Source organism: Aethalodelphis obliquidens, unplaced genomic scaffold (assembly GCF_003676395.1).
Source record: "Aethalodelphis obliquidens isolate GAN/ISIS:26980383/991018 unplaced genomic scaffold, ASM367639v1 scaffold72, whole genome shotgun sequence".
In the NCBI taxonomy this organism is placed as follows: domain Eukaryota; kingdom Metazoa; phylum Chordata; class Mammalia; order Artiodactyla; family Delphinidae; genus Aethalodelphis; species Aethalodelphis obliquidens.
In genome coordinates this window covers 3,652,092-3,665,395 of record NW_020838016.1, presented here as the reverse complement: position 1 = coordinate 3,665,395, position 13,304 = coordinate 3,652,092, and the positions used below count along the sequence as shown (strand labels likewise).

The 13,304-nt window shown below is 38.8% G+C and overlaps 2 protein-coding genes across 4 annotated transcripts in view; one reads left to right on the top strand and one right to left on the bottom strand.

The window, feature by feature from the left end:
• The window catches only part of PPP2R3A (protein phosphatase 2 regulatory subunit B''alpha), a 229,270-nt gene that overhangs the window by 149,878 nt on the left and 66,088 nt on the right, over window positions 1-13,304 (bottom strand). The window lies entirely within an intron of this gene.
• LOC113612097 (methionine aminopeptidase 1-like) lies at window positions 4,320-6,274 on the top strand. Its single transcript, XM_027091686.1, has 2 exons — window positions 4,320-4,504; window positions 4,575-6,274. The coding sequence occupies exons 1-2, from the start codon at window positions 4,339-4,341 to the stop codon at window positions 5,567-5,569; spliced, it is 1,161 nt and encodes a 386-aa protein (XP_026947487.1). The 5' UTR covers window positions 4,320-4,338; the 3' UTR covers window positions 5,570-6,274.

Below are 13,304 nucleotides of genomic sequence, written 5' to 3'. Positions count from 1 at the left end.
TACATATGAAAGAGGAAGTTACGCTACATCAAGAGGGTACTTCTGATTTTAAAAAGGAAGCTGGCTGTTTTGAAAAAAAAAGCTAAATCAGAAGGCTTTTTCTGTCTACACAAAAATTTGTACATGAATGTTCAGAGCAGTGTTATTCACAGTAACCAAAAAGTGGAAACAACTGAAATGTCCATCAGTTGATTAATGGATAAACAAAATGTGGTATATTCATACAATGGGATATTATTTAACCATAAAAAGGAATGAAGTACTGATACATGCTACATGATAAATCTTTAAAGCATTATGCTAAGTGAAAGAAGCCAGACACAAAAGACCACATATCGTATGATTCCGTTTACATGAAATGTCCAGAACAGGCAAATCTATGGAGACAGAAGAAAGATCAGTGATTGCCAGGGGTTGGAGGGAGGGGGGAATGGGGAGTGACTGCTAATGAATACAGATTTTTTTGTGGGATGATGAAAACGTCCTGGAGTTGGTGCTGATGGTTACAAAATCTTGTTGAATATACTAAAATCTACTGAATTATGCACTTTTTGTGTGTGTGATTGTATTTTATTGATGTAGAAACATAAAGTGATACAATGAACACTATAGGGCATATAGCTTAACTGAGGTACAGTTGATGTACAATATTATATAAGTAACGGGTATCAAATATAGTGATTCTGAATTAGGCACTTTAAAAAGGGTGAATTTTATACTATTATATCTCAGCCTAAAAAAGCCTTTCTCATCTTGGCTCTAACTGGCAGAGCAGTTAAAAAAGCTAATAATAACTTGGAATCATAGACTTTGTTTAAAATATCATTGTAAATAAGCTTTAATAGAGGAAATTGATTATAAGCTAATTACTCTTAATACTAAATTTTTATATCCTCCTTTATGCTCCAACTTGGTGTTTTCTCATTGTCTTATTAATAGCTTGCTTTGTGTCACGAATGTTATTTTACTTTTAGTAATGCAACACTGGAGTGGGGGAAGGAGGCTGGTGGTTGATGTTAGTGGCGATCCATGGTTTCTTTGCTCCACTAGCCTTAACTTCATTGGTTGTACCAAAACAGGAGGACATCTAATTAAGCATTTTTGTGTCTTGCTTCAACTCCTCCAAATGACAGGAACACATTCCATAGGAAAAAGCACCCATAAATCTAATATTTTTAACTCTCAGTGTTCCTAATACTTAGGGGTAGATACTCTTCTAGGATCTGGGGCAGGCAGAGATAATTAAGAACCTAAAATTATTACATATTATAATTCTTGGATAACTGGAATTTCTGGTTCATAGAGTTCTGTACTTCTTAGTCTGCCTTTCTTCTTCCTTCAGTAATTACTTCAAGTAGAGACTGTTCATTATAGAGCATAAGAATTCAATTTTGGCCTATAAACATGTTAGACAACTCAAGTTAGAAGGAATAGAGGGTTTCCAATCCACCGACACTGCCATGTTGAATATCAGTGAATGCATGGTGACACTACTATAAAATCAATCGCTCCAATGTCTTTGTTGGCGGTTTACATGTGTGTGATGTCTCAGGAATTTTGGGTGAGGGCTGAATTAAGAGATGTCAAAAAAGAAGGCTGGTATATGACAATCCCACAGCCAACATCGTTGTCAACGGTGAAAAACGGAAACCATTTCCACTAAGATCAGGAACAAGACAAGGATGTCAACTCTCACCACTATTATTCAACACAGTTTTGGAAGTATTAGTCACAGCAATCAGAGAAGAAAAAGAAATAAAAGGAATCCAAATCGGAAAAGAAGAGCAAAGCTGTCACTGTTTGCAGATGACATGATATGTATAGAGAATCCTAAAGATGCTACCAGAAAACTACTAGAGCTAATCAATGAATTTCATAAGTAGCAGGATACAAAATTAATGCACAGAAATCTCTTGCATTCCTATACACTAATGATGAAAAATCTGAAAGAGAAATTAAGGAAGCACCCCCATTTACCACTGCAACAAAAAGAATAAAATACCTAGAAATAAACCTCCCTAAGGAGGTAAGAAACCTGTACTCAGAAAACTGTAAGACACTGATGATAGAAATCAAAGATGACACAGACGGATGGAGAGATATACCATGTTCCTGGATTGGAAGAATCAATATTGTGAAAATGACTATACTATCCAAAGCCATCTACAGATTCAGTGCAATCCCTATCAAACTACCAATGGCATTTTCCACAGAACTAGAACAAAAAATTTCACAATTTGTATGGAAACACAAAAGACCCCAAATAGCCAAAGCAATCTTGAGAACGAAAAATGGAGATTGAGCAATCAGGCTCCCTGACTTCAGACTATACTATAAAGCTACAGTAATCAAGACAGTATGGTACTGGCACAAAACCAGAAATACAGATCAATGGAACAGGATAGAAAGCTCAGAGATAAACCCACGCACATATGGTCACCTTAATTTTGATAAAGGAGGCAAGAACATACAATGGAGAAAAGATAGCCTCTTCAATAAGTGGTGTTGGGAAAACTGGACAGCTACGTGTAAAGGAATGAAATTAGAACACTCCCTAACACCATACACAAAAATAAACTCAAAATGGATTAAAGACCTAAATGTAAGGCCAGACACTATAAAACTCTTAGAGGAAAACATAGGCAGAACACTCTATGACATAAATCACAGCAAGATCCTTTCTAACCCACCTCCTAGAGAAATGGAAATAAAAAAAATAAACAAATGGGACCTAATGAAACGTAAAATCTTTTGCACAGCAAAGGAAACCATAAGCAAGATGAAAAGACAACCCTCAGAATGGGAGAAAGTATTTGCAAATAAAGCAACTGACAAAGGATTAATCTCCAAAATTTACAAGCAGCTCAGGCAGCTAAATATCAAAAAACAAACAACCCAATCCAAAAATGGGCAGAAGACCTAAATAGACATTTTGCCAAAGAAGATATACAGATTGCCAACAGACACATGAAAGAATGCTCAACATCACTTATCATTACAGAAATGCAAATCAAAACTACAATGAGGTATCACCTCACACCAGTCAGAGTAGCCATCATCAAAAAATCTACAAAAAATAAATACTGGAGAGGGTGTAGAGAAAAGGGAACCCTCTTGCACTGCTGGTGGGAATGTAAATTGATACAGCCACTATGGAGAACAGTATGGAGGTTCCTTAAAAAACTAACAATAGAACTACCATACAACCCAGCAATCCCACTACTGGGCATATACCCTGAGAAAACCGTAATTCAAAAAGTCATGTGAGAAGCAAGAAAACTACAATCCTGCGTCCTGTGGAACAAAACCCATATTCACAGAAAGACAGACAAGATGAAAAGGCAGAGGGCTATGTACCAGATGAAGGAAAAAGATAAAACCCCAGATAAACAACTGAATAAAGTGGAGATAGGCAACCTTCCAGAAAAAGAATTCAGAATAATGATAGTGAAGATGATACAGGACCTCGGAAAAAGAATGGAAGCAAAGATCGAGAGGATGCAAGAAATGTTTAACAAAGACCTAGAAGACTTAAAGGACAAACACCTAGAAGAATTAAAGAACAAACAGAGAGGAACAATACAATAACTGAAATGAAAACTGCACTAGAAGGAATCAATAGCAGAATAACTGAGGCAGAAGAACAGATAACTGACCTGGAAGACAGAATGGTGGAATTCACTGCCGTGGAACAGAATAAAGTAAGAAGAATAAAAAGAAATGAAGACAGCCTACGAGACCAGAGACAATATTTGAAGAAATTATAGTCAAAAACTTCCCTAACATGGGAAAGGAAATAGCCACCCAAGTCCAGGGAGTGCAGAGAGTCCCAGGCAGGATAAACCTAAGGAGAAACATGCCAAGACACACAGTAATCAAACTGACAACAATTAAAGACAAAGAAAAATTATTAAAAGCAACAAGGGAAAAATAACATACAAGGGAACTCCCAGAAGGTTAACAGCTGATTTCTCAGCAGAAACTCTACAAGCCAGAAGGGAGTGGCATGATGTATTTAAAGAGATGAAAGGGAAACTTACAACCAAGATACTCTACCCTGCAAGGATCTCATTAAGATTTAATGGAGAAATCAAAAGCTTTAGACAAGTAAAAGCTAAGAGAATTCAGCACCACCAAACCAGCTCTACAACAAATGCTAAAGGAACTTCTCTAAGTGGGAAACACAAGAGAAGAAAAGGACCTACAAAAACAAACCCATAACAATTAAGAAAATGGTAATAGGTACATACATATCGATAATTCTCTTAAACGGGAATGGATTAAATGCTCTGACCAAAAGACACAGGCTCGGAGGTGCTCCTCCATCAGCCAGCCAGCATGGCGGCCGTGGAGACGCGTGTGTGCGAGACGGACGGTTGCAGCAGTGAGGCCAAGCTCCAGTGTCCCACCTGCATCAAGCTGGGGACACAGGGCTCGTACTTCTGCTCGCAGGAATGTTTTAAAGGAAGCTGGGCTACTCACAAGTTACTACATAAGAAAGCAAGCAAATGATACTCATCAAATTTTCTAAGCAACTTAAAATGTTGACTTGAAAGTCATTCATCAGCTAAAAGATGAAAAGGCCAAGCGAGAATCTGTGTCTCCCTGGACTGTGGAAGGTGATATCAACACTGACCCATGGGCAGGTTATCGATATACTGGTAAACTCAGACCACATTATCCACTGATGCCAACAAGGCCAGTGCCAAGTTATATTCAAAGACCAGACTATGCTGATCACCCTTTAGGAATGTCTGAGTCTGAGCAGGCTCTTAAGGGTACTTCTCAAATTAAGTTACTCTCATCTGAAGATATAGAAGGCATGCGACTCGTATGTAGGCTTGCCAGAGAAGTACTGGACATTGCTGCTGATATGATTAAACCAGGTGTAACTACTGAAGAAATAGATCATGCTGTACACTTAGCATGCATTGCAAGAAATTGCTATCCTTCTCCCCTGAATTATTATAATTTCCCAAAGTCTTGTTGTACTTCAGTGAATGAAGTGATCTGCCATGGAATTCCAGACAGACGGCCCTTGCAAGAAGGTGATATTGTTAATGTGGACATCACTCTTTATCGCAATGGTTATCATGGGGACCTGAATGAGACGTTTTTTGTTGGAGACGTGGATGAGGGAGCTCGGAAACTGGTTCAGACCACGTATGAGTGCCTGATGCAAGCCATTGATGCAGTGAAACCTGGTGTTCGATACAGAGAATTGGGAAACATTATTCAGAAGCATGCCCAAGCAAATGGATTTTCAGTTGTTCGAAGCTATTGTGGGCATGGAATCCACAAGCTTTTTCATACGGCCCCCAATGTACCCCACTATGCCAAAAATAAAGCAGTTGGAGTGATGAAGGCCGGCCACGTATTTACAATTGAGCCAATGATTTGTGAAGGCGGATGGCAGGATGAAACCTGGCCGGATGGCTGGACAGCAGTGACGAGAGATGGGAAACGGTCTGCCCAGTTCGAGCACACCCTGCTGGTCACGGACACTGGCTGCGAAATCCTAACCCGGCGACTCGATAGCGCGCGGCCTCACTTCATGTCCCAATTTTAATTTCTCCCGAGATGGCACATCTCAGTGATACCTTCTGGCTGTACTCGGCGTTTTATTGAGAGTACAGGATGGAAGAGGACATTTTTTATAACTTGTTTTGTTTCGACTATAGATAAGGAAGGACTACAGCATTTGATGTGTGTCCTCAAGAACTTGTCTTGGGTCTGAAAAAGCCAAGAAGAATAAAGGAAGCATTCTCAACTCCTTTCAATGCTCCCCTCTCCCCACACAAAAAAATCTCTGCGTCCCTGTTTTCTCATTTGCCCTTTGAGCACTTTTACTTAAACCTGCTTCTAGTTGCTTTTATCACTGCCACAACCGGGCCTTCAGAGCCACCTGCTTTCCAGGTGAATGTTGGAGATGAGAATCCCTGAAACTTTAGCAACATATTTTGCTCCCGATTTTTTTTTTTAATTATATATGTATGGAAATATATACGTATACATTTTAAATTCCATATATGTAATTACCAAACACTATGTGACCTGGGGTTTGTGTTGATTCTGACAGGGTTCTATGCTGTCGTAAATGGACCCGTCATTTGCAGTGATTTAATTCCCAGCTGGGAATTAGCCTCCCTCCTCCCCTGCTAATTTACCCTCGTAATTGTGTGTAAGGAAGCACTCGGTCAGTGAGACTTTCCAGTGTGGACTCTGTGTGCGTGAATGGCTATGGCAAAATTCACTTTGGAAAAAGATGATCAGGTTTTAAAAAATCTAGTTTATGGCAAAAATAGCCACGCTCCAAGCGGAAGCTGGCTGTTGCAGAGAATGGGATTTTTGTAATACGTTGCTATTTCAGACCTCTGTTTGGTCATAATGGTAGGAAAAACGCTCCCTTCTCTCTTATTTCAAAGGCATACCTTGGAGATATTCAGAGAAGGGTGGAGGCTGCACTGTGGGGGTTGATGGGGAAAGACAGTTCTGAAATCTCTCCAGCAGTGAGCAGAGTCTGGAAATGCTAATGTTTAATAAACCTGGTGGGGATGAGAAAGGAACTTCTTTGAAATTGGACTGTTGCCTTGCAGGGATGCAGCTGTCCTTGGTGTGCTACCACAATTCTCCTTTACATAGTTGGGAACCTCATTAGAAATGACCTCAGCTGCCCAACATCTGTGTTCCTTTCAGTAGTTCAGTCCAAATGGGAGTGCATCCAGTGAAGACATATCAGATCAAGGTCATTGTCATTAGAGAGTACTTGATTACTAGGTATCTGGTAAGTTTATTCTAAGATAATTCGATACCACTGACATGTTACATTTGTATGAGAACATCTTTCCCAGAGTGCCTCAGACCTTTATTGCTTTAAAGGAATTATAATGTTTTCATTACTTTTATTATTTTAATGATTTAGTAAAGTGGCTGAATCTGGAAAAAAAAAAAAAAAAAGACACAGGCTCGCTGAATGGATACAAAAACAAGATCCATATATATGCTGTCTATAAGAGACCCACTTCAGATTTAGGGACACAAACAGACTGAAAGTGAGGGGATGGAAAAAGATATGCCACGCAAATGGAAAACAAAAGAAAGCTGGAGTAGCAATACTCATATCAGATAAAATAGACTTTAAAATAATGTTACAAAAGACAAGGAAAGACACTACATAATGATCAAGGGATCAATCCAAGAAAAAGATATAACAATTATAAATATATATGCACCCAACAAAGGAGCACCTCGATACATAAGGCAATTGCTAACAGCTATAAAAGAGAAAATTGACAGTAACACAATAATAGTGGGGGAGTTTAACACCTCACTTAGACCAATGGAGAGACCATCCAAACAGAAAATTAATAAGGAAACACAAGCTTTAAATGACAAAATAAACCAGATAGATTTAATTGATATTTATAGGACATTCGATCCAAAAATAGCATATTACACTTTCTTCTCGAGTGCACGTGGAACATTCTCCAGGATAGATCACATCTTGGGTCACAAATCAAGCCACAGTAAATTTAAGAAAATTGAAATCATATCAAGTATCTTTTCTGCCTATGACGCTATGTGATTAGAAATCGGTTACAGGGAAAAAAACATAAAATAACACAAACACATGGAGGCTAAACAATATGCTACTAAATAACCAAGAGATCACTGAAGAAATTGAAGAGGAAATCAAAAAATACTTAGAGACAAATGACAATGAAAACACGACAATCCAAAACCTATGGGATGCAGCAAAAGCAGTTCTAAGAGGGAAATTTATAGCAATACAATCCTACCTCAAGAAACAAGAAAAATCTCAAATAAACAATGTAACATCACACCTAAAGGAACTAGAGAAAGAAGAACAAACAAAACCCAAAGTTATCAGAAGGAAAGAAATCATAAAGGTCAGAGCAAAAATAAATGAAATAGAAACAAAGAAAACAATAGCAAAGATCAATAAAACTAAAAGCTGGGGCGGGAGGGAGACGCAAAAGGAAAGAGATATGGGAACATATGTATATGTATAACTGATTCACTTTGTTATAAAGCAGAAACAGAAAATTGTGTAAAGCAATTATGCTCCAATAAAGATGTAAAAATAAATAAAACTAAAAGCTGGTTCTTTGAGAAGATAAACAAAATTGAGAAGCCATTAGCCAGACTCATCAAGAGGGAGAGAACTCAAATCAAGAAAATCAGAAAGGAAAAAGGAGAAGCTACAACAGACACCACAGAAATACAAAGCATCCTAAGAGACTACTACAAGCAACTCTATGCCAATAAAATGGACAACCTGGACAAAATGGACAAATTCTTAGAAATGTATATAACCTTCCAAGACTGAACCAGGAAGAAATAGAAAATAGGAACCAACCAATCACAAGTAATGAAATTGAAACTGTGATTAAAAATCTTCCAACAAACAAATGTCCAGGACCAGATGGCTTCACAGGTGAATTCTATCAACAATCTAGAGAACAGCTAACACCCATCCTTCTCAAACTCTACCAAAAAATTGCAGAGGAAGGAACACTCCCAAACTCATTCTACAAGGCCACCATCACCCTGATACCAAAACCAAACAAAGATACTACAAAAAAAGAAAATTACAGTCCAATATCACTGATGAATATAGATGCAAAAATCCTCAACAAAATACTCACAAACAGAATCCAACAACACATTATAAGGATCATACACCATGATCAAGTGGGATTTACCCCAAGGATGCAAGGATTCTTCAATATCCTCAAAATCAATGTGATACACCATATTAACAAATTGAAGAAGAAAAACCATAAGACCATCTCAATAGATGCAGAAAAAGCTTTTGACAAAATTCAACACCCATTTATGATAAAAACTCTCCAGAAAGTGGGCAAAGAGGGAAGCTACCTCAACATAATAAAGGCCATATACGACAAACCCACAGCAAACATCATTCTCAATGGTGAAAAACTGAAAGCATTTCTTCTAAAATCAGGAACACGACAAGGATGTCCACTCTTGCCACTATTCTTCAACATAGTTTTGCAAGTCCTAGCCACGGCAATCAGAGAAGAAAAAGAAATAAAAGGAATACAAATTGGAAAAGAAGAAGAAAAACTGTCACTGTTTGCAGATGATACGATACTATACATAGAGAAGCCTAAAGATGCTACCAGAAAACTACTAGAGCTAATCAATGAAATTTGGTAAAGCAGCAGGATACAAAACTAATGCACAGAAATCTCTTACTTTCCTATACACTAATCATGAAAAATCTGAAGGAGAAATCAAGGAAACACTCCCACTTACCATTGCAACAAAAAGAATAAAATACCTAGGGAGACAAAAGACCTGTATGCAGAAAACTATAAGACACTGATCCAAGAAATTAAAGATGATAAAAACAGATGGAGAGATATACCATGTTCTTGGATTGGAAAAATCAATATTGTGAAATGACTATACAACCCAAAGCCATCTACAGATTCAATGCAATCCCTAACAAATAACCAATGTCATTTTTTACAGAACTAGAACAAAAAAATCTTAAAATTTGTATGCAGACACAAAAGACCCCGAATAGCCAAAGCAGTCTCGAGGGAAAAAAATGCACCTGGAGGAATCAGACTCCCTGACTTCAGACTATACTACAAAGCTACAGTAATCAAGACAGTATGGTACTGGAACAAAAACAGAAATATAGATCAATGGAACAGGATAGAAAGCCCAGTGATAAACCCACGCACCTGTGGTCTACTAATCTATGACAAAGAAGGCAAGGATATACAATGGAGAAAAGACAGTCTCTTCTATAAGTGGTGCTGGGAAAACTGGAAAGCTATGTTAAGAGAATGAAATTAGAACACTCTCTAACACCATATACAAAAATAAACTCAAAATGGATTAGAGACCTAAATGTAAGACTGGACAGTATAAAACTCTTAGAGGAAAACATAGGAAAAGAAAAAAAAAAAGTCACGTACCACAATGTTCACTGCAGCTCTATTTACAATAGCCCGGACATGGAAGCAACCTAGGTGTCCATCAACAGATGAATGGATAAAGATGATGTGCCACATATATACAATGGAATACTACTCAGCCATATAAAGAAACGAAATTGAGTTATTTGTAGTGAGGTGGATGGACCTAGAGTCTGTCATACAGAGTGAAGTAAGTCAGAAAGAGAAAAACAAATACTGTATGCTGACACATACATATGGAATCTGAATCTAAAAAAAAAAAAAGGTTATGAAGAACCTAGGGGCAGGACAGGAATAAAGATGCAGACATAGAGAATGGACTTGAGGACACGGGGAGGGCGAAGGGTAAGCTGGGACGAAGTGAGAGAGTGGCATATATACACTACCAAATGTAAAATAGATAGCTAGTGGGAAGCAGCCACATAGCACAGCTCAGTGCTTTGTGACCACCTAGAGGGGTGGATAGGGAGGGTGGGAGGGAGACGCAAGAGGGAGGAGATATGAGGATGTATGTATAGCTGATTCACTTTGTTATAAAGCAGAAACTAACACACCATTGTAAAGCAATTATACTCCAATAAAGATGTAAAAAAAAAAAAAAAAAAGAGAAGGCTAGAATTGATGGTCAAGGACCCTAGGGCTGAGCATTATGTTGCAAATATAACAGCTGATGGAGCTGTGTCTCTTGGATGTCAAAGTGCCTTTTGGATGCCTGGTTTTAAAGAGGGCAGAATTGTTGTATGTTTATGCTGACAGAATGATCAAAGGGAAAAAACTGATGACTGCAGGGGAGAAAAGGGTCAATCACTGGAGGAGTGTCCGTGGGTTGATGGGAGAGGTGGGGATCTAGAGCACAAGTATAGAGGATGGCCTTAGAAAGGTGCCCGGACTGTATATGCACAGCAACAGAAGGGAAGGGAAAGTATATAGGTACTGATATGGCTAGGTGGGTGGCTACAGGTCTCCTCGTATTGCTTCAGTTTTCTCAGTAAAATAGGAACCAAAGTAATTTGCTGAGGGCAAGGATGAAAGAGGAGATGTTAGAGGACAGAGAAGAAGCTACGAAAGAGTCATTTGCAGAGCGGGAAAGTGAGGGAGTAGGGAAACGTAGTAGGACTGCCAGAGTGCTAAAGGCACACTGTATGTTGGCAGTCATAAATTTAACAGAAGACCACTCAGTATGGTTGTGTGATATTCTCCAGCCAAGGTCAGCTGCACAAATAAAAGCCCAGAGTAGACAGAAACACATTTAACATCAGTTGGAGTTTTCCCAGATGAGTACCACAAAATGAAGGCAAGGCATGGAAACAGAGTACATTCAGAGAGTGATTTTAATGATGAACTATGACAGTGGTTCTCAAACAAGATCATGTATGAGAATCACCTAAAGGGCTTGTTAAAGCACAGGTTGCTGGGCCTCAACCTCAGAGTTTTAATTTAGTAGGCCTGGGCCGGGGCCTGAGGATATGCATTTCTATCCAGCTCCCAGGTGATGCTAATGCTGTTAGTTGGGAACCATATTTTTAAAGCCACTGACATAAACAAAGGACCAGAGAATGAGCAGCTAAAGAAGGGCAGAGGACAAGCTCACTGGAGGAGAGATCAAAGAACTGAGAAGCCCAGGTACTGAATGCCTCATCTACTGAAAACTCACAAGAATGTTAGCAAGTAGTATTGCAAAGTACAGCCAGGAGTTAAAATCTTCAAGAAATAAGGGAAGGGACCTGGGGGTGGTAGATGACTAAAATCAAGGAGGGGCAGTGGGTGGCAAGTCTGATGACATTAGCTCAAAGTTGGGGGGGGGGGGGTAGTTTCAGAGAGGTGGGAAAAAGAATAGCCTGGAAGCTGCAATGAAACGTAAGAACATTTACTGCTTCCTCTAGATCCAGTGAGACAGGGGGTGGAGTGGGAAAGAAAAGTGCCATCATTTCACATGGCTATAGTACTCTTAGGGAGAAACAGGTTTCAGTTAGAACAAGAAGGTAAAGGGAATGTTTAGAAAAGAGTTTGATGACCTAGGACATTTTGCCAGTGGATGATCAAGAGGGCATGGTGAAAGGATTTTAGGGCTGGGCTCAGAAAAGGGGATGTACAAGAGTAGGGTGAGGAGGAAAGTGATGATCTGGATTCCTAGACTTCCCTGGTGACTAATGTAAACAGGGATGAAGGGCATATCAGATTAGTCCTGATGGTCTTAAGGCAGAAATGGTGAGGGGAACTGAGGACTGCTTACCAGGAGCAATCTGAGCTCTGGGAGCTCCTTTTCGCTCCTGTTCTGGAGGCTGTAGGGGGGGCTATACTTAGCAGAAGTACCTGGATATCTGGGTCTCGCATTTTACTTCTAGAAGAACATGCATAATTGGGAGCATATTTACCCCCCCCCCATTTTTTTGTGTACACACAGACATATCAATAACAAAAAGGGATCACATTGGTACATCTGTTTTGCAATTTACATTTTTATCTATTTATCTTGACCATTTTTCTACATTAGTACATACATATCTATCATATTCTTTTGAATACAGGTGGGGACATATCTGAGATAAGTGATGTTGATTAATTAGAACGGATGGAGATGCAAAAGGACCTGATCTCAGAAGACATTAAAGGTGGAGGGGGAACACTGGTTGAACTCATTCTGCAAATTTATATTTGCCCCTGGCCAGATTCCTTTTTACTTTTATTAATCTGCATGGTGGTTAATGAAGTAGAAGGGAGAATGGTTTCCTATTTGAGTGTTTTGATTTCTAGTCAAACATTCCCAGCACTGAACTCAAGAAACCATCAGCACCTATAAAGCTGGGGGAGAAGAAACATTTTCCCTCAATGACATGGCTGGTTCATCTTAATGAAGGCACGGATAAAAACCTAGAAAGTAAAAAGAGAAATGCTCCAGAAGAAACTTTTAATAAGGTTCCAAAAGTGTGCTTTGATACAATTTTATTTATTTACATAATTATTCTGCATTTAAATATATATATGAAATTATAGAATATAATATCTAAACTTTGAAAAAACCTGTAATGTTAGATCATTAACCTAGGAAGGCCCATTATTGCCCCTGGAATGGTATCTCAGACACATATTCCTGATCAGGGTCAGAAAAAACAAAGTGAGTGCTAGTAATAAGTGTAAATCCTTCCCACCTTAAAAGATTACTCTGACCCTCTTGGGCATCCAAAAACAAACAAACAAAAACAAACAACTGTACTGAAATTAAGTGTCCAGAAAAGTTCTTTTCCAACCTAAATCCATGGGGATGAAGATGGGACTTCTGAGAATGGGGAAAAGGAATTTTCAGGATTTAAACAAGCAGCTTGTATA